This window comes from Protopterus annectens, chromosome 9.part0 (genome assembly GCF_019279795.1).
Source record: "Protopterus annectens isolate FY-2018-M chromosome 9.part0, PAN1.0, whole genome shotgun sequence".
Classification (NCBI taxonomy): domain Eukaryota; kingdom Metazoa; phylum Chordata; order Ceratodontiformes; family Protopteridae; genus Protopterus; species Protopterus annectens.
This window is the reverse complement of record NC_056743.1, coordinates 157,952,569-157,975,547: the sequence shown is the minus strand read 5'-3', so window position 1 is coordinate 157,975,547 and position 22,979 is coordinate 157,952,569. Positions and strand designations below refer to the sequence as shown.

Genomic DNA, 22,979 nt, shown 5'->3' with positions numbered 1-22,979 from the left:
GTTTCTGAGAGAACAGGAAATCAGCATGGTAGTTTATATTATTAAATGAGCTTTGAAACCTGTAATTTACTGTCTTTATGAGTGCAAGGAGAACATGCTGGGTGACTGTAGTGTTTTCTGGGAAACAGCTAGCACAGTTCAAAAACAAATATCTAGTAAATTACTGTCACTATTATCTATAAAACAAGTATCCTATAGATAAAATCACTCTTTAGGGGAATAAAAATATGCAGTCCTAAATAGCAGTTTACTAGACCCATGGAGCAAAATTGCAACATTGCTTTACTCTATAGAGCAGCTCTTAAAGGAAATCTCTACCTCAGAAGTAAAAAAAAAAGTTCTTTTTTCCATTGTATCTTTGTTTTCCGAGATATTTTAATGCCTCAAAATCACTCCAAGTGCTTTGTTTACAGTTTTAATGTGTTTCCCCTCAAAATGATGGAAGATGGGTCAGCCTTAGTAATATGATTGTGTTTTCTTGTTTTTATTCCTTCTTCCCAGAATACATTTCAAGTTTTCTTTATGTGAGTCATGTTAGACATAAGGAAGTGGTGGTGTTTTCTCATTCCATTAAGACAGAATGGCAGAACTATGAATCACTGTCATCTAAAGACACCTTCTGTAACAGAGCTACTTCTATGTTTCTCTGACTGAGCTTCATTTATGTGTCTGTCAGAGCTTGTTCTATGCTATAAATTGCTGTTAGCTACTTCCGGCAAAAGAAAGTAGGTAAATAGCAGGCATTTGTAAAGGAATTTTTTGTAGTTCTAAAAGAATCGACAGACTTTCCCCCACATTCTCAAGATGAGGTATGAAAACTCTCACTGCAGTAAATGATCCTTGCTGTATTATGATAAGTAGTAGGACTCCAAAGTAAGTCTGTCTGCTACTTCCCAATGTCTTCAGTGGGAAGTTTTTTTCTCTCTCATGAATGATGCAGAATGAAAATGTGCTTTACTAGTTCTTTAGTTATTTCTGTCATGTTCACTCCTCTTTTTTCTGTTTCATATTGCTAACCAGGAAAAGTGAACTGGTCCCAGGACTCTTTTCAGCCACAATTTTTGCTACATTGACAAAGATAATAACAAGTAAAAAATACTAATACATAGACATTAAAAAAGATTGCATGTGCAACACATAGCCAATGTGTGACAGTGAATAGGTAAAACATTAGGCAACATTTACTAGAATGTACACATTAATAATGCTTAACTTTACTATGTTAAGTTTATTATAAATAACAGATTGTATGTACCCATGTTGCACATATATTATATGTGTATGTATGCATTTGTGTATAGTAAATTCAGATGTATATTATGGTTGCCATCAATGGTCACATTTTCCTTTGTGGACTACAAAATGCTCATGCACTCTAACAATGTAAGGACTGACTCAAAGTCAGTGGGAATCTCTTACCATGGACCTGTGTGTACCAGATATGTACCTCCATCTGGGAGGATGTCACAAAAAACATAAAAGACCTTTTTATGAACAGTATCAGTGCTATATATGATATGGTTACCACTTGTCTCTCTTTCTGCAGTTCTGTCCTGTGTGTGTGTGTGTGTGTGTGTGTGTGTGTGTGTGTGTGTGTGTGTGTGTGTGTGTGTGTGTGTGTGAGTGTGTGGTGGTGGTGGGGGGGGCTTGAAAATGGTAAATGTGTTGATACTTTACAAGAAGAAATATTTTCCGACTTTTCTCTAAATGTCACAAATCTTTGATACATTTAGGTCATCAACATAAAAACTATTATAAATAAGCAACAATTAAAGGTTAGCATTTCAATACTGTGTTGCTGCTTAAACTGCCTTTAAACCCTTGATTGATCCAATTGCTTTGTTTTGCTATGAAAGGGGAGTGCTGAGTTCTGCTCCTCTCTGTAATAAAACCAGTTGAAAACAGTTTCACAACTTTCTGTCTTTTTTATATCGGCTGCTGTGTTCCTGACATTAGCAGGATTAATTGCCCATCTAAGAATGACAGCAGTACCTGACAGGGTAAACTACAGATTTAATTGTGTCTATGATATGTCATACAGGCAGAGAGAAATTCATCTGCAAAGTATGTGAGAAGTTAAACTTAAAAAAAAAAGTAGGTGGGCTTTCCCTTCCTTTGATTCCAATGCAAGGAAATAAGTTTTAAGAAGTACAAGCAGGTTTCTGACACCTACACAATACTGGAACCATATTGTAGGGGAAAAGAAGCCTAAGGGTTGAGTTAAACTGTAGGAAAGGGCAAAGTTTCCTTTAAGCTGAAAGGATAAAACTTAAATGAACCATATTTCGAATAAATCATTATGTGCACAACACTTCTGTTAATAGCCTTAGCAGTGATATAGTGGTTATTCCTATAAGCTCAAAGGATAAAACTTAAATGAACCATATTTCAAAGAAATCATTACGTGCACAACACTTCTGTTAATAGCCTTAGGTGTTATATAGTGGTTATTTCTTAAATTTCTTTTAAGTCATAGCGGGTGTAAACCACATTCTCACTGTCCAATGACAGCTGCTAAATTTTAAAGTCTTCATAGCTATGAAGATTAAGTTTAGTTTTCTAGTTACATCTTTCTGTTTTGTTTTGCTTGTTGTATTACCAGTGTTTTAACCACAGATGTTTCATTCTTCGTCAGTGGAATAGATATAAGCTAAGGCTTTAAGGAAGAATGTACTCAAGAGCTGAAGAATGCCAACCAGAATGGAACGTTTGATGGTCCTTTTGTGCTCTTTGTTGTTCTGCCCATCACAGAACCTGCCTGTCAAGGTAAGGAATCAAGCATATGATTAATTATGTAGTTCAGATGTGAAGAATTGCTGCATTACTGCTATATGTAAGTGGTATTTGAGCATTCATTCTGATCTTTTTGACTTAATAGTGTAGACTTTATAATGCTACTAGGTCCTATCCTACATCTATGGCAGAGCTTTAAGCACAAATGCATATCAGTGAGTACTTTGCAGCTTTAGTGCACACATTAAAAAGATCTTTTATTCTAAAGACATATCACAAAACTTCTAACATATTTATATATATATATATATATATATATATATATATATATATATATATATGTATACACATCTCTCTTACTCTTATGTATCTATATATATGCTCATCTCTCTCTTTTTCTCTCTCCATATATACAATATGTATATAAAACTACTCACTGCAGTAGGGCAGATTGAAAGGCTAATTTGATATTCCTTTACAGCAGACCAGGGGCAGGTTTTCATATATTTGCCTATCAATTAATAATTAAATATGAATAATAACCACAAAATAAACATCATATGCATCAAAATCACACGTATATTTTATCAGCTAACTAGTTCGTTTTTTATTTAAATATACAAACTATATACAACTGTATCACATACTTAAGCAACTTCTTATAACAGACAACTTTAACTGTTCTATGCAATTGAAATCTATTGCTCTTACACTAGTTTTAGTAATCTTCTGAGCAAAATATCAAGATGAACGAGTAATAACAGCACCAGACTTAGTAAACTGCCATTCTTTTGAACTAGGTTCTATTGAAAGATACTGTTGAAATAAAGATAAACACGTCTTAATGTTACTACCCAATAACATATTAGTTCTAGTAAGTGGGTCTGCTACAAGTGCCCAAGTCCCAGGCAGTTGAAGACATTGTTTCAAAGGTAGGAATTCAAGCATTTTGTAATCCACATGGGCTATCTCTCATTCTTGAACTCAGATTTGAGTTTGGGTGAGCAGCTGCTACATCTTACCTGAAAACATTTTTGAGTTTCTGCAAACTAAGTTTGAATGCTGTAGGAAGGGTTTCAGGCAGAGATTGAGAAGGGATTTAGATTTAGGGAACAGGATGGGAGTTTAAGGGTTAGGGTTTGAAAAGGGAGTTTAAAGTTTGGGAGTGGGTAGGGTGTTTAGGTTTAGGGAGTATGACAGAAGTTTTAGGGTTAGGCATGGAATGGTAGTTTTAGGGTAGGGCTGTGAGGGGAGTTTGCATTAAGGGTGTGGTAGAGGAGTTTTGTGTATGGAGCAGGATTAGAGTTAAGGAATGGGGAAGCATTGGGGAGTTTATGGAGTAATCAGGGGTTTTAGGTTTAAGGAGGGAACATAGAGTTTTAGGATTAGGGAGCATGGACACAAGTGAGTTACTGGGTAGAAGTTTTAGGGTTAGAGTTAGGGACTGGATTATACAGCTAAACAGAATTGGGTATTGGAAGGCCTAAGTAATAGAGTAGGATTACATTAGTGAGAGTTAGGACACTGACCTTTTAGAGCAAGTGGCATTAAACAAGTGTAACACAAGATACTATCAGAGTTAAGACACTGACCTTTTAGAGAAAGTGGCAGTAAACAAGTGTATCATGAGATACTCCAACAGACAGGAACCAAAGTAAGACAAACTAGCGAAAAACAAAACGACAGCTTGGAAACACCAAAGCAAATTCTCTCTCAGTTTAATTCTCTTTTAGTTTAATGAAGCGCTTTTCGTCTTGCACATGTGGAAAGACTTCATCAGAAACTGAACAAACTTCAACACAAGCAATATATACACACCCTTTTTGTCACATGACACCTAATTAAAATCTTGTGTCTTAAAGGCACATCCACATTATTGCTACTTAAAACATTTTTTAAAAACAAATATGACTGACAATATTTTTTCTCAACCCTTCCCTTCCTTCAGAATTTTTACCTGTAATGGTGATAGAAATATATATAAACAAACATACATATACTAACAATGCTATACCTCAAATTATTGTGTTGACTCTCAAAATATAATATTACTTAGTTAACTAAGAAGTCAGAAACTTACATATCCGAGTCAAATGAAGTCAGATATCACAAATATGAACGCATTTTATAAAAATGCATACACACATTAACGTTTAAGATTTTTCAACTTCAGTATACTGTTTAAAGATATTGTCTCATTCAAACCCGGGTAAAACATTGCCCCAGTGCGTATTTGCCAACTTAACTCAAGTTGCTCAAGTAAAAGTGTAAGCGGGCCCCCCCCGACTATCATCAACAACTGAATCAATTGCTTTGAACAAAAATGAATATTGTGGATAGGAAATAATGTGTCTAGCCAGTGCATTTTCTCTGTTAAGGGTCTTTATTTTATATAGAGGTTCATATACTCATTCTTTTAACCTTCTCTCCATTTTACCTATGTAAAATGCTGCACAGCATTGACACTGAGCTACATAAACCACAAACTTGGACCGACAAGTGTACTTCAATTTTATTTTAAAACTAATATTTTTAACTTCAATGTCTTGTCCTGTACTCATGTATTTACAGTAATTACACATTTCGCATATGTACATGCCACACTTCCACTGTGGGGTGTTTTTTTTATGTTGTAATAATTCCTTTAAATTAGTCCCCCTCTTGTAAATAATCTGGGGTTTGCTTTTGACCTTGTAAGAAAGGTGAGGATCTCTCCTAATTATTTCCCAAATTTTGTTCAAAATTGACATTATTTCCCTTGCATTACTACTATAGGGTGTTATTAAACTTAAATTCCATACTTCTTTTTGTTGTAATTCTCTGTCACTTATTATAACACTTTGTAAACCAATGGACAAAATGGGTTTATACAACCCCTGTTCTCTCTTGTATTTTACTTCTTCCAGTAGACACTCAAAAAAGTCTACTGGGTAACCTCTCCTAACAAACATTGACCTCAAATTATTACATTCATCCATGAAATCCTGGTCCAACGTGACCATACGGGCAGCTCTCACGAGTTGGCCCTTCACCACTAATTTCTTTTGGTGCCATGGATAGCAACTGCTAAAATGTAATAAAGAGTTTGAATATGTGGCCTTTCTATAAATTTTCGTTACATATGCGTTCCTTTCCATATCTTTACTAAGATCCACATCCAAGTAAGAAATCCTGTTAATTTCAAATACATAAGTACAGGAAAGGAAATCTGTAGTGTTGTTAAGATAATCTACTAGTTTACTAGCTGCTTCCTTATTTCCTTCAAAAATGATGAAAATATCGTCCAAAAACCGTGTGTAGAACTGGATGTACTGTTTCACTTCTTGTTTACCAAAGATGAATTCTTGTTCCCATGAGGCCATTACCAAATTGGCATAACTTGCCCCACAGGGTGACCCCATAGCTACACCGGTCTTTTGAACATATAACTTATCATTACATAAAATGAAATTATTATACAAGATTATGTCAAGCATTTCCTCTATTAAAGCCACCTCATCAGAGGCTACTGCTTTAGCTCTCAGGCAACTACTGACTTGTTCAATGCCTTCCACATGGGGGATAGAAGAGTATAAATCTACCACATCCACAGTTAGAAAATTGAAGTCAGCATTGAATTCTAAATTCTTGATTTGTGACAAGAACGACCAAGAATCTTTACATATATATTTCTCTTGAGTTACATACTTCTTCAACTTTTGGTCTACCCATTTTGCCCAAGGGTAAGTTATACTTGCCCTAGCATCCACCAAAGGTCGCATAGGTGGATTATTCACATTTTTATGTAACTTAGGGATACCAAACAAAACAGGTATCCTTGGGGAAGGCATAGATAAATATCTAAACGAGTCAGTAGTAATCCTGGTTTCTAACAACATTTCATATAAATGAGAGTTTATTTTACTATATGCTTGATTTAACTCATTACGTGAAACCAACTGATATGTGGGACTTCGGACTATTTGGTCCATTTTATTGACATAGTCCTCCACATTCATAACAACAAGCTCCCCTCCCTTATCTGGGGCCATAATACGGACTGGGGCTTTTTGAATTAGTTGTAATAAATACAGTTGTTCACTAGTAACATTTACAGATGAAACATTCTTTCTTTTATTCTGCTTATGATTACTACCCACCCCTAAAACATTGTATAAATCCAACTCACAAATGAGTTCAAAACATTGTAAAGTTGGGTGTAAAGGAGGACAAAAAGTACTTGAAGGATGCAATGCACTAGACTGAACCATAATATTGTCAACAAAAAGCATAGGCAAATTGAGTTTACGCACAAATAATTTTAAATCAATTAAAGTTTTAAGTAAGTCTGCTTTTCTTGTGGGGACAAAAGTGTACCCCTTGGCTAATAGTTCCACCAGTGGTTGATCTATAGTAACATCAGAAAAATTGTAAATTTTAAAATCTTTATCATTATTCATAAAGATGTTCCTTAGTCCAAAATCTGCAGCATTAGTTGCCAGGGAAGCTGGTGCAATAAGAGGTGGCATCATCTCCTGCGTTTCCAATACTTCCCTTTGTAGTTGTTGTTGGAATGAGGTTTCTTGTTCTTTGATCTCAGATTGTATTGGTTGGCTTGATGCTGAAAATTTTGGGCATTAGCTGATGTATTATTCACAATTGTCTGTTGGGGTAACATAGGTCCCTCAACTGATGGAAGTGCACTACTATCATTTGAGACAGATAGACCATGTGTTGATTCATTTCTGTTTGTTGTGTTACACAAAAATACATTCATAGCAGCATTCCAATTCCTTTATTCCAATCGCAACCCAACCAATCAACACCTTCTGAATCAGAGGACTCAGGTAACATAGTTTCATTATTACAAGACCTTGACAAAAAACTTTTCAAATATAAAATACAAGAAGAAGCTACTAGCTTAGATGCTGCTATTAAGGGTCATGCAAACTTTTCAAGATATGCTTTTGATTACAACAGAATTTTTGACAGTATAGAACAACAAATGATGAAATTTAGAGAAATTAAAGTAAAAAAACTAGCTAGAGACCGTAAAGCATATGGTGAGGGGAATGCTTACCCCCCACCCCCAAGTTCACAAGTAGCAAAATCCAGCAATGCTGCTAGTTTTGACCTTTACAAGGTCAAAAGCAAACCCCAGATTATTTACAAGAGGGGGCTAATTTAAAGGAATTATTACAACATAAAAAAACACCCCACAGTGGAAGTGTGGCATGTACAAATGCGAAATGTGTAATTACTGTAAATACATGAGTACAGGACATAACATTGAAGTTAAAAATATTAGTTTTAAAATCAAATTGAAGTACACTTGTCAGTCCAAGTTTGTGGTTTATGTAGCTCAGTGTCAATGCTGTGCAGCGTTTTACATAGGTAAAATGGATAGAAGGTTAAAAGAATGAGTATACGAACATCTATATAAAATAAAGACCCTTAACAGAGAAAATGCACTGGCTAGACACATTATTTCCTATCTACAACATTCATTTTTGTTCAAAGCAATTGATTCAGTTGTTGATGATAGTCGGGGGGGGGCCCGCTTACACTTTTACTTGAGCAACTTGAGTTAAGTTGGCAAATACGCACTGGGGCAATGTTTTTACCCGGGTTTGAATGAGACAATATCTTTAAACAGTATACTGAAGTTGAAAAATCTTAAACGTTAATGTGTGTATGCATTTTTATAAAATGCGTTCATATTTGTGATATTTGACTTCAATTGACTCGGATATGTACGTTTCTGACTTAGTTAACTAAGTAATATTATATTTTGAGAGTCAACACAATAATTTGAGATATAGTATTGTTAGTATATGTATGTTTGTTTATATATATTTCTATCACCATTACAGGTAAAAATTCTGAAGGAAGGGAAGGGTTGAGATGTTCTAAAATATCGTCAGTCATATTTGTTTTTAAAAAATGTTTTAAGTAGCAATAATGTGGATGTGCCTTTAAGACACAAGATTTTAATTAGGTGTCATGTGACAAAAAGGGTGTGTGTATATATTGCTTGTGTTGAAGTTTGCCAATAGTAGATCCAAACAGGAGTCACCACACGGAAAAATCAAATAAAACTTTCTTTATTTTTCCATAAAGGTTAGCTACGCTTCATCAGGTGTAAATATTGAAAGCAAATGAACCATCTTTATACATAGCTTTAAAACCAGGTGATCAATTAACAATTAAAACACAATTAGAACAATTAATGTTGCAAAACCCTAACATTAAAAAGTAGTATAAACAACATTTCAAATTCACTCAGTGGCAAGAACATCCAGTGCTCTATTAATGCAATACATTTAGTGTATAGCGCACAGATGATATTATCATAAAAGACAAATACATCACAAATAATGAATTAAAGCCAGTTAATATTAGCTTACAGTTTGTTGCCACGCTCTTCTATAGAATGCACTCTGATGTTATTACAAACTCATGACCTAATAATGTTGTATTCATTTGACTAAGAACATATATTAACGAATTAAAATTGTTTAACTTTTAAAGCCGGCGAGATCATCTTTTTGAAACTAAATCGCTAGACCACATAAGGTCTACATGGCATAAAGATATATAAAATTCCTCATTAGAACATTACTAATAAAATAAATATATAGCAAAAGATCCCTCATATCAACTCAAAAACTGTGTCCCAAAAACCACCTTCAGATCTTAAATTCTTAAGAACCAGATATCATCCATCAATCTTACTTCCGCATAAGGTCCCTAACATCCGACAACCTTATCAAGTAGTAATAAAAGATCTAGAAGCAAAAACTAGAACATAATAAATATAATAAATGTAATGGCTAGACTGTTCTCCTTATGAACATCATTCTTACTTCACAGCTTTACATAAGGAAAGAACTCCCAAGTTCAAAAACATTCATATACGGGAACGCCCCACATCCGAACTGAGAATCCACACATCTCAAACCTTCCTAATGTCTGTCACTCTCATACCTAGCTGCATAACAAAATTCGAGATGGCTAAACCTGGCGAGTCAGCAACTGCCTTATCGTAACTTATTAAAAAAGATGTTATTCGCCAGATAGCTGAAATGATTAAAAACGCCCTCAATGACAGAATAAAATAGTCAGTAACATCACAGATGACCAACCAACACTTGCAAAACTTATTAACAAGTGAAATATATCTAATAAACTTAAAATATGACCAGAATCCATAATAATGAAAACTACTCACCATATAATGCTTCAGCTTTGACTTCTAAGCATTCCCCACATGCAAAACAAACCACGCAAAAACAAGGCAAGACATGAGCAATCTAAATCAGAGATGTAGAAGTACTGACAGTCAAAATCGATTGCTCATATCTCTGATGCTCTCAGAGCCTCTGTCTCTACCACATGCTGCTACAACAGACTCTGTGGCAACAAAGTCTAAAAGATAAATAAATTCTAACCCTATCTAAGCCCATTGAGAATATTTAAACTACTAAATAATAAATTAAACTATATGCAATACCTAAAACAATTGGTATACGAAGTCTATTTCAAACAGACATAAACCTGGTTCAGAACAATACAAATACCTATTCACTAAAAACACAATATTCTACTATTAAATTATGAACAAGCCATCTGAAATTGCAAGATAAACAACTAGTCCACCTAGACCAAAACATCAGTGAACAAATAACCTCTAGAAAATATCCTTAGTATGTAAGAAATTAAATCATCATAACTATCAAGTAAAAATAAAAATAAAAATAAAAATAATAATATTATCAAAATTTATATTAAATTAATAACAATACTAAAATGATATATTATTTATTTAAACTGGACTGCAGGTTGCATATATGTTAAATGATCAATACTTCTTTCGATTATCCAATACAGGTTTAATGGAAACTGAATAATTAATACCTGGGGGTGTATGTGCCCTTAAAATAAAGATCCATTTTAGTTCCCTAATGGCCAACTGGTTATTACTATCACCTGCTCTAAGGCTCAATGGCAACATTTCCAAAACTTTGAAACCAAAGGTATGACTGGGATGTTCCATAACATGTTTAGCTAAGGCATTAGAAACTTTTCTTTCCTTATGTCATAACAGTGGTTGTAAACCCTGTCTCTCTTGGTTAGGCCAACGTAAAATGAAACACACGTAGCTAAGTATATCAAATTGCTACTGTTACAATCACTGTAAAATCTGGGAATAAAGGAAAAAATACCTGCAGGATGTATAAAACTAACCTTATTGGATATAAAAGGGCACATCGAACAACCACCATATGGAAAAGTGCCCAGTTTATCATGGACAATATTTTCAAATGGAGATGTATGCTCTGAGCATAGAATTTCTTTCATGTTCTGAGAAGTTCTGTATGTAAATCTAGGATGTTCACCTACTATAGTTTTGTGAAAGTATCTGTAACCAATACGTTCCAATTCCTAGTGATGATCTTATTCAAACTAAAACTGTCACTAGTAAAATTAGTGACATAGCTTAGTTCAGTAAATTACCTTTACTGTGAAGCATTTGTTATTGCCCCTGTTCCTGTCAGCGGCTGTTCCACCAATATTATAATATTTGTCTATAAATCGCTGTTTGCAATCCATAAACATTTTGGGGATAGCCCTTTCTCTAAACAATGCCTCTAAGGTATTTATTTCTCTCTCTAAATAGTCATTGCGCTGACAGATTCTAAAAATTCTATGCATTTGACTAGATATTATACCTTCAAAGGTATACCTGGGATGCATGCTGCTAAAATGTAGTAGCGTATTTCTCCAGGTTGGCTTCCTATATAAAGATGTAATAATCTTATTTTCCTCAAACTCTAGTTGTAAATCCAAGAAATGTATCTTAACATGAGAGGTCTCTATTGTAAACCTTAAGAAAGATGACGATTTCTCCAATTCATTAACAAATATAATACATTCTGACACAGTTCCGTCCCATACAAAAAGGACGTCATCCACAAATCTTTTATAAACTCTCACTTTTTTAAAGTCAGGATGTTTAAACAAATGTTCTCGTTCCCAGTTATACACAACCAAATTGGCATAACTGTTAGCACAGGGGGTTCCCATAGCAACCCCCCATTTCTGCAAATAAAGTTGATCCTGGAACAAAAAAACATTGTTACTGAGTATAACTTCAAGGAGATAGTGTATAAGGATCATCCTATTGTTACTGTAACCAGATGAAGAAACCAAGATTTCATCAATTGCTTGAAGCCCTAACTCATTAGGGATGCAGGTGAACAGATTTTTAACGTCCATTGTCACTAGTAACAAGGGTGTATCATTGCTTTTAAAATCATGTTCTTTCAAAAAATCAATTAACTGGTAAGAATCACTTAAAATATGTGGAATATGGTCTACTAGAGGTCTTAAGATACTTTCTATGAAAGAGGAGATGGTACAGGTTACCCAGTTGTTACTTGAAACTATCGGTCTCATAGGTATCGGTCTAAGACCCTTATGTATTTTGGGTAAGCCTTTTATCAAGGGAATAAGTGGATGTTCTATAAAGAGATATTCATACAGTTCACAGCTTATCTGTCCCCCCAGCAAAAGATCATATAAATCATCATGTACTGTTTTAATGATTTTCTGGCATTTGACATTACTGATTCTCTCATAGACTGTATCTTCTGATAAAAGATTCAACATAGCTAGATTATAGTCTGGAGAGTTCATTATAACTATAGCTCCACCTTTATCAGCTGGTTTGATAACAACGTCAGAATTTCTTTTTAAAGAAAGCAATGAATCTTGTTCTGCTCTAGACATGTTAAAAAAGCAACATCTTTTTTTATGTTGGGCAAACCAACTCTAGAAATCAGATTCACACATTTTTAAAAAGCTTTCAACATTGTGTGGCATGTTGGGTATAAAACTGCTCTTTACTCTAAAGAAATGTTTAACTTCATTAGTATTAACCGCATTATTATTTTTAAACAAAACCTTGAGTGAAACATTGCGGCAAAACAGTCTTAAATCAACCAACACATTATTAAGGGAGCTAGTTTGAGAAGGTATAAAGTTAAGACCTTTCTCCAGAAGAGAAACATCTGAGTCCGATAAACTGTATGTTGAGACATTATATATAAGGGAATTTATTTTCGCTGTCTCCTTGGTGCTTGAAACCTCTCTTCAGAACTTTTTCTTTTTCTTGGTCCTCTGCTCTGAGATCGCCACCCCACGTTCCTTTACTGGAAAAGGTAAAAAAGTGTTCGTTGTGGGAGCAGATTCCTTAGGTCTTGCCCCTGCAGAAAAAAAGTGGGCAGCAGCTTGCTGATTAGGTGGAGGTGTATCACTTGAGCAGTGGGCATCATTCGTAACCACTGAGGAATAAGAAGGTTGAATGTTATGTGATACAAGATTGGTCTTCTGTGCACTAGTTGCTAATAATGATGGCACTGGATCTGAAGAAATATTGTTCATAGGTACATTAACAGGAAGCTCGGAATCAATGTTCATGTCTGGATTAGGCATTGTGGAAACACCTTGTTGGTAGGAGTTGTTATTTTTTGGCCAAATAAAAATCTGGCCTGTGGCAAAATCTTTGGCATCTCTCTGAATCTTCCTCTGCTTTACTACTTTTAGACGTTCACTGAACGAATGAACTTGATTCAGAATATCATCTAATCTCTTGGTGAAATATTCACTGGAGAATTTCTCAAGAATGTCTTTATGTTGGAGCTCTATTTTCTTTCTTAATGTTGCCTCTAATGGGGCAAAATATTCCAGTAATAAATTCACATAATTAAAGCCCAACTGTATGTTTAGGTCTTGCCATTTCCTCAACAATACAGGATGAGAGTTACCATAAGAAGACATACAAAAGACACGCATACCTCTAGGTACAATTTTAAAATGGATGCATGCCTCTAAGTGAAGCCTTTGCCACACATACCTTTGCAGTTGATACAAGTCATCTTGAAATGACCTTGTGAGTTTGTTAAATTCAACTACAGACTCACCGGTAGATGGTTGTGGTGTAGCATTCGCTAAATTGTTCAGTTCCAGAGTCAATAAAGGATTCTCAGCATTATACTTAATGAAGTCCCAAGTGGTAAAAACTGGTGTCCTCGTCTCTGGAGTAAAGTCTAGTTCAATATCTGTAGTTTCCATGAGTAGAAGTAGCCGGCAGCACCAAACAAGGAGCAAAAATATATAAAGAACTGCAGCCACAAAACAAAGACTCCGTTTGTGTTTTGTGTTGAAGTTTGTTCAGTTTCTGATGAAGTCTTGCCACATGTGCAAGACGAAAAGCGCTTCATTAAACTAAAAGAGAATTAAACTGAGAGAGAATTTGCTTTGGTGTTTCCAAGCTGTCTTTTTGTTTTTCGCTAGTATCACGAGATACTATCAGAGTTAGGACATTGACCTTTTAGAGCAAGTGGCATTAAACAAGTGTACCACGAGTTACTATCATTTCAACACTTCAGTAAGGAGTAATGATTTGTATAACCTAGGCACAAATCTCAGTATTATAGAACTACAGCTATGAGACAACTGTGTGAATTTTGATGACAGAGTACAGTTTACTGAATTACATATGTATAAACAGCAATGATGTGTTAAGTAACTTTTCCGCAGAAGACAGTGCATATCTCAGTCTGTTTAGAAAAGCTTACTGTCAAGACTATTAGACTAATTATGGTGCTAGAAATTGCTGCAAAGTTACAACTCATGGGATCATGACAGATGTTTGATTACAACTCATAACCTTTTGGGTATTCACAGCTGCACTGCTGAAGATGTCATTCCAACAACTGCATACTGTACACGTAAAAATGATCAAAATGAATTTGCCATCAACCCGTGGTATGCCTACAAATGAAGAGAATCGGTAATTACTGCAGCCAAATAGGTGACAGAAGAATGCCAAAAGATTTCAGAGTTTAACTTCATTTATTTATTTGGTGACAAAGTGGTGCAGTGGTTAACATTGTCACCTCACAGCAAAAGGTTCTCCGGTTCAATTCTCAGCTAGGAAGCCTTCTGTGTGGAGTCTGCATGTTCTCCCTGCATTCACGTGGGTTTCCTCCAGGTACATTCCAAAAGACATGCGTGTGGAGTGTTTCTCCCTGGGCTTTTGCTGAAAATAGTCTCTGTCCTATAGCGAGACTTTCCCAGTTAACAAATGTTACATAAATAAATAATAAATAAATACATTTATTGAGTATGTTTGATTAGGGAAGGCTACTCAGTCAAAGATACATTTTGGTTATGCTCTAATGGAAAGGGAGCACCTACACAGATAAAAGGGAAGTAATAATTTATACTGTAGTCCCAAAGATAATGAAGCAGTGCCTCACAAATGCTATTGATCTTTGCATCTAGTAAATGAAATAAATGTGTTGTTCAAAACTGTGTTTTTTTCATTTCATCAGTTGCTGCTGTCATCCTTTAAATTGGGCATTGTATATTGGGTATTGGATAACCCAAAGCTAGCAGATATCTTACCATATGTTTACCTCATTAGCAGGCATCATCAAGAAAAAAGACTGCTGTGGGTGACTAAAACATGAACAGACATTAAAAGAAATAAATAAGAAATATAACAGGTCTTGAGACACTAACAACAGATTTGCTTTACAAAAATAACATTTGTGATGCACAGTCTTCATCACCTTTATTTAAACAGTGTACATGTAGTTATATCATTAAACAGTAAAACAATTATAACGCTTAACAGTTAAATTGGTTCTTGTTAAAATAAGGCACAATATAACATAATAATTCAGACAAGGAAAGCAATTAGTCATTAAACTTATTTGTTATTTTGTTTCACTTCAGCATTTTTTACCTAAATCATTACCCCACACAAAATTCTTAACTGAACTAATATTGCTTATATTTGCCTTCCATGGAATAAACCTGCTTTTTAATGATTTTCCATTCCCATACATATATCCTTTGTTGCTCATATTAAGTTTCTCACTTGCTCAAATAATTGTTTCAAATAATCTAGTAGTTTAACAGCATAAAATGCTGTATGAATACATACATTCAAGTAAGAAACATTAATATGTTCACACAGAATTGGAATATGGAACACACAACTAATAAATAAAATACGAAAAAAGTGCCACTATTTAAACCAACTAATAACCAAACTTTTGTTTACACATACATATATTTTCCTTGTTCTAGGTAGATTTGTGTAGATTGCACCCTTTAAACAAAAGGAACTGTTTTATATTAATTAGTTAATTATGAACACACCCTCAGGGGTATATATATATATATATATATATATATATGTGTGTGTGTGTTTATAATGAAATGGCTTTTGATTCTGATGAAGTCCATGGTCTTTGTGGACGAAAGCGATAAATCCAAATAAAAGTTATTTGTTTAGCTTTGGATGTGTCTTTATTGTACAGAGTGGAGTTCACAGCCAGTCTGAGTGATCTCTATATATTATTGGTTATTAGTTGGTATATGGAATATAATTGATTCTAGTTGTGGGATGTATATATATATTCACCTTTATATGTTTTAAGTCTACTTATTTTCAGTTACAAAACCATAAGTGTAAATGGTGCATCTAAAAGAACTACATGCAGGTACTGAAATGCAGAAGAACAAGTGGCAGCCCTTACTTCATTACATTTTGACATGCATGGAGGACAGTGATTCCGCTCTGATATCACAAACAAGACAAACTAGTTAAGTGCTTGTATAGCACCAGTGACCAGACCTGATCAATCATTAGCAGTCATTAAACACCTCCTGCTTCACTTAAGAGTCAGTATCATGCTAGTACTGGCCTGGCCAGAAAACAACAGAGGCACAATTAAAAACAGATTTCTTTCTGCTTGCTGTCTGTACCAGTAATCTCTCCCTGACTTTCCTTAACATAAGGCAATGTGTTACACTGTCTAACAGCAAGTGCTTTATGGCTTTTAAAGCTTACAAAACTTCTTCTTCTTCTTTTGGCTTCCTGGTTAGGGGTCGCCACAGCGGATCACACGTCCGCTCATGATTGGCAGTGGAGTTTTACGGTACTGAGTTGCCAGCCCGGCACCCAACCTTCCACAGAAGGCACACACACGCATGCACTCACACCTAGGGCCAATTTAGAGTGTCCAATCTACCTACAGCATGTCTTTGGGATGTGGGAGGAAACTGGAGCACCCGTAGGAAACCCACACAACCACAGGGAGGACATGCAGACTCCGCACAAAAACTCTTAGTTTTTTTTCTGTAACCAGTTGTACATGTAGCAGATAATGAACTACAAAGAATTATGACTGAGTCTCTGATCATAACCTTTTATTATGTATTATGTGAATTTCTTGGCATTCATGTTTTGAACACATAATAAGCAGTTTATGATTCATAATCCACAGTATAAAGCATTTCCCAATGAGGTCCAACCCACTTGCATTATTAAGCAAAAATTGACATGGAATTTTAGAAGGATGTTCCATCTGTTATATATAAAGTAGTTCTTTTATACCTAAAAATGTATACCATAATTTTATATTTCATTTTACTGTTTTAACAAATTATGTACATTTACTGACTGATTTAGCTGCCATTTGTTACAAAACATTATGCAGTTCATTGACTAGGGGATTTGTTGATAGGAAAGGAGAGAAGTTTGAAAAAATATAACAAATGTTGACTGCATCAGAATGACTTTGTTGCATTACAATAGTTTTGAAAATGTAAGGCTTTCCTCACAAAGTGCTGCTCCCTCATAGTTTCCACAGAAAACAGTAAACAGACAGCAGTGTAGAATTATAGTTTGTGTCACAAGCAAGTGTTGAAACCCCTGTGATCCTCAAATAAATATCCAAGGGGACTATGGGTCAAGAGGTGCATGAACCATCTGCTGCATTTTAAATTTCTTCTCTAAGACTAAAAATGACCTTGATGTTCTCAGTGCTTCCTGTATTACCACTCTGTCACGTAAGGAAAGTAGCAAGCAACATTTCAAAACAACACATGACAAATCCCTAACATTCCTTGCCTGATAAACCACATCCTAATAGAATATTTACTGAGCTCAGGCCAGTTTGGCTCACATAAAAAAAAAAATAAAAATCCATTACAGATTTTTGAGTTCACAAGTCTACATCCATGATATTTATCCTTCTTAATCTCATGCCATTTCTGTATGTTTTTTTTTAAATTATGGTAGAATTACATTAACTATATGTAAATTAACTTAAATACTAAAAATTAAAGCACACAAGTAAATCACTTGTACGAAAATAAGTATTCAGAGATGAGTTGGTAAAATGTGAATTTCCTAAAAATGTATAAACATAATCATTGTAACTCTATTAAGCTGAAATTGGATTTTAGGTACCTGGCAGCAATGTGAATTTTCTGTCTTCAAGATGTTGCAGACTTAAAGCTATTTTTTATAGTAGAACTAGATCAAATATCAGCAGAAACGCAACAAGCAGGAAAAACATTTTTAAGCACTGAAGCATTGAAGTTAAGAGAGCTTTTTGGTAGTGAGAACCCAAAGAAGAAATAAATAAAAAAAAAAAACAGTCTTTAACAAAAGGCATAGTATTATGAACGTCTTTTTATATTTATCACCTTATACAATTATATGTTTTCGTCTTGAATATCACTGCCGTTATAATAATAATGTTTCCTCTGTGTACCGTTACCTATACCTATTTTGTTTTTCACGGATCAGTTTTATTTCAGTAAAAACATAGTCTGCAGAATTTTCCATTATTCCATGAAAGTAGTTTTCATAAATCAGCATAACTTTTGCTCCCAAGGCTATTCCTTTCTCAACTATAAAGATTTATCTATACCTTTTTAAACATTTAATTGTGCAGCATTCATGTGACAATATTCATACATTACTTTTACTTTATGCATGCACTTTTTGTTTAGCTGTAGGTAATAAAAACACTGATATAAAAAGTACAGTGTGCAGCTGCTGGGACACCTGTAGACATACAGAAACTCTTTGGCATCATTCTTAAACTGCTGTCAGAAGGCATCCTTTCATCCACATGGACAGGTGTGTCAACAAAAACAAAGGTGCAAACTACTTCTGAACTTCGTATATTGGATTTAATTTGTACCACTGCTCTGTTTTTTACAGGACATTGTATAAAGCTTTGAATACAAAATGTCATAATGTTGCATGAAGTACCATGAAACCTCAAGTTGTTCCCTGGAACAACTCTAAATGCGGGGGTTAGGCAATGCAGAAATAGAAATGCCCACAATATTTTTAAACATGTTGTTGTACTAAGACAGTCTAGTTTTGCACATACAAAAATGCATTTGAAGCCTTCTAGCCACAGCATTTTCCATCAAATGCAGCCTGTGGCAAAGTTCTTCTTTTGTGTGTCCCAAACTCAATCATAATGGCAGGTTTATCTGACTACAGTTTTGTCATAGCATAATGTAGCCACCCTTCCCATTGTTACTCCTCATTACTCAGTAGCAGCCCTTCCCATTGTTACTCCTCATTACTCAGTAGCCACCCTTCCCATTGTTACTCCTCATTACTCAGTAGCAGCCCTTCCCATTGTTACTCCTCATTACTCAGTAGCAGCCCTTCCCATTGTTACTCCTCATTACTCAGTAGAAGCTCTTCCCATTGTTACTCCTCATTACGCAGTAGCCGCCCTTCCTATTGTTACTCCTCATTACTCAGTAGCCACCCTTCCCATTGTTACTCCTCATTACTCAGTAGCCACCCTTCCCATTGTTACTCCTCATTACTCAGTAGCCACCCTTCCCATTGTTACTCCTCATTACTCAGTAGCAGCCCTTCCCATTGTTACTCCTCATTACTCAGTAGCAGCCCTTCCCATTGTTACTCCTCATTACTCAGTAGCAGCTCTTCCCATTGTTACTCCTCATTACGCAGTAGCCGCCCTTCCTATTGTTACTCCTCATTACTCAGTAGCCACCCTTCCCATTGTTACTCCTCATTACTCAGTAGCCACCCTTCCCATTGTTACTCCTCATTACTCTGTAGCAGCTCTTCCCATTGTTACTCCTCATTACGCAGTAGCCGCCCTTCCCATTGTTACTCCTCATTACTCAGTAGCCACCCTTCCTATTGTTACTCCTCATTACTCAGTAGCCACCCCTCCTATTGTTACTCCTCATTACTCAGAATGCTAAGGGAGTGTTTCCTGTCACATCCCCCCTCACACTTTATGGAAGCTAGATCGTAAAAGGTCTTCATGGAAATGTGCCCTCTGCTAGCAAGAACTTCCTTCATCCTGCAAAAAGCCTAATCCAGATTTTCTAGGTTAAATGCTCTTCAGTAAAAGTTCATTTTTTTTCATAATGTTACCATTTTACTTCTTTACTTCACTTCCCCTTATATTCATCCTTTGTATATCTTACTGGTTAGGAAACAATTCATATATCCTAAGGTCTTCTAATACTTTGTTATCTAAAAACACACCTAACATTGCTCATAAACATACTGTTCATCCATCTATACAACTGATTTCAGACAACCTTAGTAATGGGTGGTAACCCTAACTCTGCCCCTGCCCCTAACCCTAATGTGCAGCTTATCTTAAAAAAGCCCTTGCCATAGCATTATCACTACATTATAGACAGCTCAGATACTCACAATGCACACGCACACTCGACAAATCCATTTACCTAACTCTTACCCTAACCCAAAACACTGACACTTGTTAGCTTACTGAACAACAATATACTGGAAGTCATAGTACTGAATATACAATGTTAAAATGTCAAAATGCTGAAATGTTAAAATGTTGAAACACCTACTCCACCCCAAGACTCATGTTAGTGCTCATTTCTGACTTTCAGTAACAGGGTAGTGACATTACATGTTGACTGTGTACTGGGGAAATGTACATATGTAACTCATGTATGGCTTTAATAGGTGTTTTGAGTTCAATATTGTAAAGTTTCAATATTTTGACATTTCAGGACTTTGCATTCACTGCAGTGGCTTTCACTATACTGCTATTCAATAAGTTGTCATGCGCCTCTCTCTCTCGCTCTCTTTATGTATATATATATATATATATATATATATATATATATATATATATATATATATATATGGTCTATACTGAATCAACGAACGCTTAAAAAAGCGAACGCTGATTCATCGACCCTATGTAAATGATAAGGGACACTTTTGGTCCATAGGTTTATCGAGTTAAAAATGATTAAAATAAAACAAATTTGCCCATTCCTTCAAATATTTATTAGTCTTCTTCTCTCTTCATTCTCTGACTTATGCCAAACTGGATGTACAGTTCTATAACTCTATTTCTTTCTTATATCTCAACAGTATTACCCTAATTTCTGCTTCCTTTTTACATAATATATGGAAATGGCACAAGTGGGGCAGAAGAAATATGCATATACTATGTAAGGGGGAAAATGAAACATGCAACTGTTTAGTGGGTAGGAGGAAATAAAGACATGGAGTTTTAAGGATAGACTGTTATTCAAATATGAGGGAGATAAAGAGGGAGAATGAAGACAGTGACAGCAAAGGAGAGATGGTCTGAGATTGTGAGCTTAGAAGAGACTGTAAAAGTCAGAGTAGAGGTGACAAAGAAAGAGTGGGAGGGTGAGATACTGAGGCACGGGGCAGTGAAAGGAAGGAGAAGGGACACGATAAATGTTTCACTTGTCCTGATGAGGGGCTTGGGCAGAGCCAGTAGATTATTAGATCAGATTTCAGATTCCTGATGAGGAGCATGGGCAGAGCCAGTAGATTATTAGATCAGATTTCAGATTCCTGATGAGGGGCTTGGGCAGAGCCAGTAGATTATTAGATCAGATTTCAGATTCCTAATGAGGGGCTTGGGCAGAGACAGTAGATTATTAGATCAGATTTCTGATTCCTGATGAGGGGCATGGGCAGAGCCAGTAGATTATTAGATCAGATTTCAGATTCCTGATGAGGAGCATGGGCAGAGCCAGTAGATTATTAGATCAGATTTCAGATTCCTGATGAGGGGCTTGGGCAGAGCCAGTAGATTATTAGATCAGATTTCAGATTCCTAATGAGGGGCTTGGGCAGAGACAGTAGATTATTAGATCAGATTTCAGATTCCTGATGAGGGGCATGGGCAGAGCCAGTAGATTATTAGATCAGATTTCAGATTCCTGATGAGGGGCATGGGCAGAGCCAGTAGATTATTAGATCAGATTTCAGATTCCTGATGAGGGGCATGGGCAGAGCCAGTAGATTATTAGATCAGATTTCAGATTCCTGATGAGGGGCTTGGGCAGAGCCAGTAGATTATTAGATCAGATTTCTGATTTTTTAAGGAGCTTGTGGAGGGGTCCCGTCTTAATGAGAGGGAGATCGAGTTTCAGATTTTAGGTACATAAGCGTAATATTGAGAATCTCCTGCAGAGCTGCTTACCTTTAATAGTAGTAATGCGAGTTTGTTGTCTGAGCACTGGGATCTTGTTGAGATATGAGTCTCAATGGCATTGGTAAGAGATTGGTTTTATGGACGAGTTTGTGGGAAGTGAAATATTGGGAATATGCAAATATCCTGAGTGTTCTTTCAAGGACCCTCACAAAGAGTGTCCCAGATGCTGAAAGCCATACAAGATTTATCTATTTCCTATGAAATAATCTCAGAAGGTTAGCTACTAGAGAGCTCTAGGCTTGTAGTGATACCAGGATGAGCCTTTGTAGAGTTTTCAAATCTAGGAGTAAAAGGGATTCCCATACATTGAAACAGTCACACATTTTGTGTTTCACATCCAACACAAACAGCATGCAGTTTATACATGTGCTTGACAGTGTCCTCTGTAGTTCAGGAGCTTTCAAATAAGAATTTATTGTAGTTCTCTAGAAATATAGGTATTGTCCAGAGAGATTTTAAAGCTGTGAGAGCAGTTTTAAAGGATGCATTGTCTAATATTAAACAATACACATCTCTAATCTTAACCAGCAGTAATGTGACAGGCATTTTGTTACTTGAAATGGTAAGTTGATATGTACCTACCTAACTTTAACTACCCAACCCCAGTATTCACTAACTGTAGTAGAAACTTTGTCAGATACAGTTTGGATGTAACTTAAGTAATTCAGCAATGGGATTCCTAAAAGGATACCTCATTTGAATACATCTCCAGAATGCTTACTAAGATGAAAAGTTCTTTGGTAGAGACCTGTACATCAGATTATTACTTCTTTTTTTGAATAAGATAGTTAAATTTAAGTATCTCTTTTCTATACTAGATCCATCAGAGCCACAAGGGCGGGAGACTTAAACCTCAACACGGCTATTAAT

The 22,979-nt window shown here is 35.5% G+C and overlaps 1 protein-coding gene across 2 annotated transcripts in view; it reads left to right on the top strand.

The window, feature by feature from the left end:
* Nucleotides 1–22,979, top strand: part of LOC122811103 (low choriolytic enzyme-like) — a 298,499-nt gene that overhangs the window by 84,516 nt on the left and 191,004 nt on the right. For both annotated transcript variants that reach the window (XM_044082680.1, XM_044082679.1), the window contains exon 3: nucleotides 2,636–2,766. In XM_044082680.1, coding sequence (XP_043938615.1) covers nucleotides 2,689–2,766 — 78 coding nt within the window. In that variant the 5' untranslated portion in view covers nucleotides 2,636–2,688. The remainder of the gene's footprint in view (nucleotides 1–2,635; nucleotides 2,767–22,979) is intronic.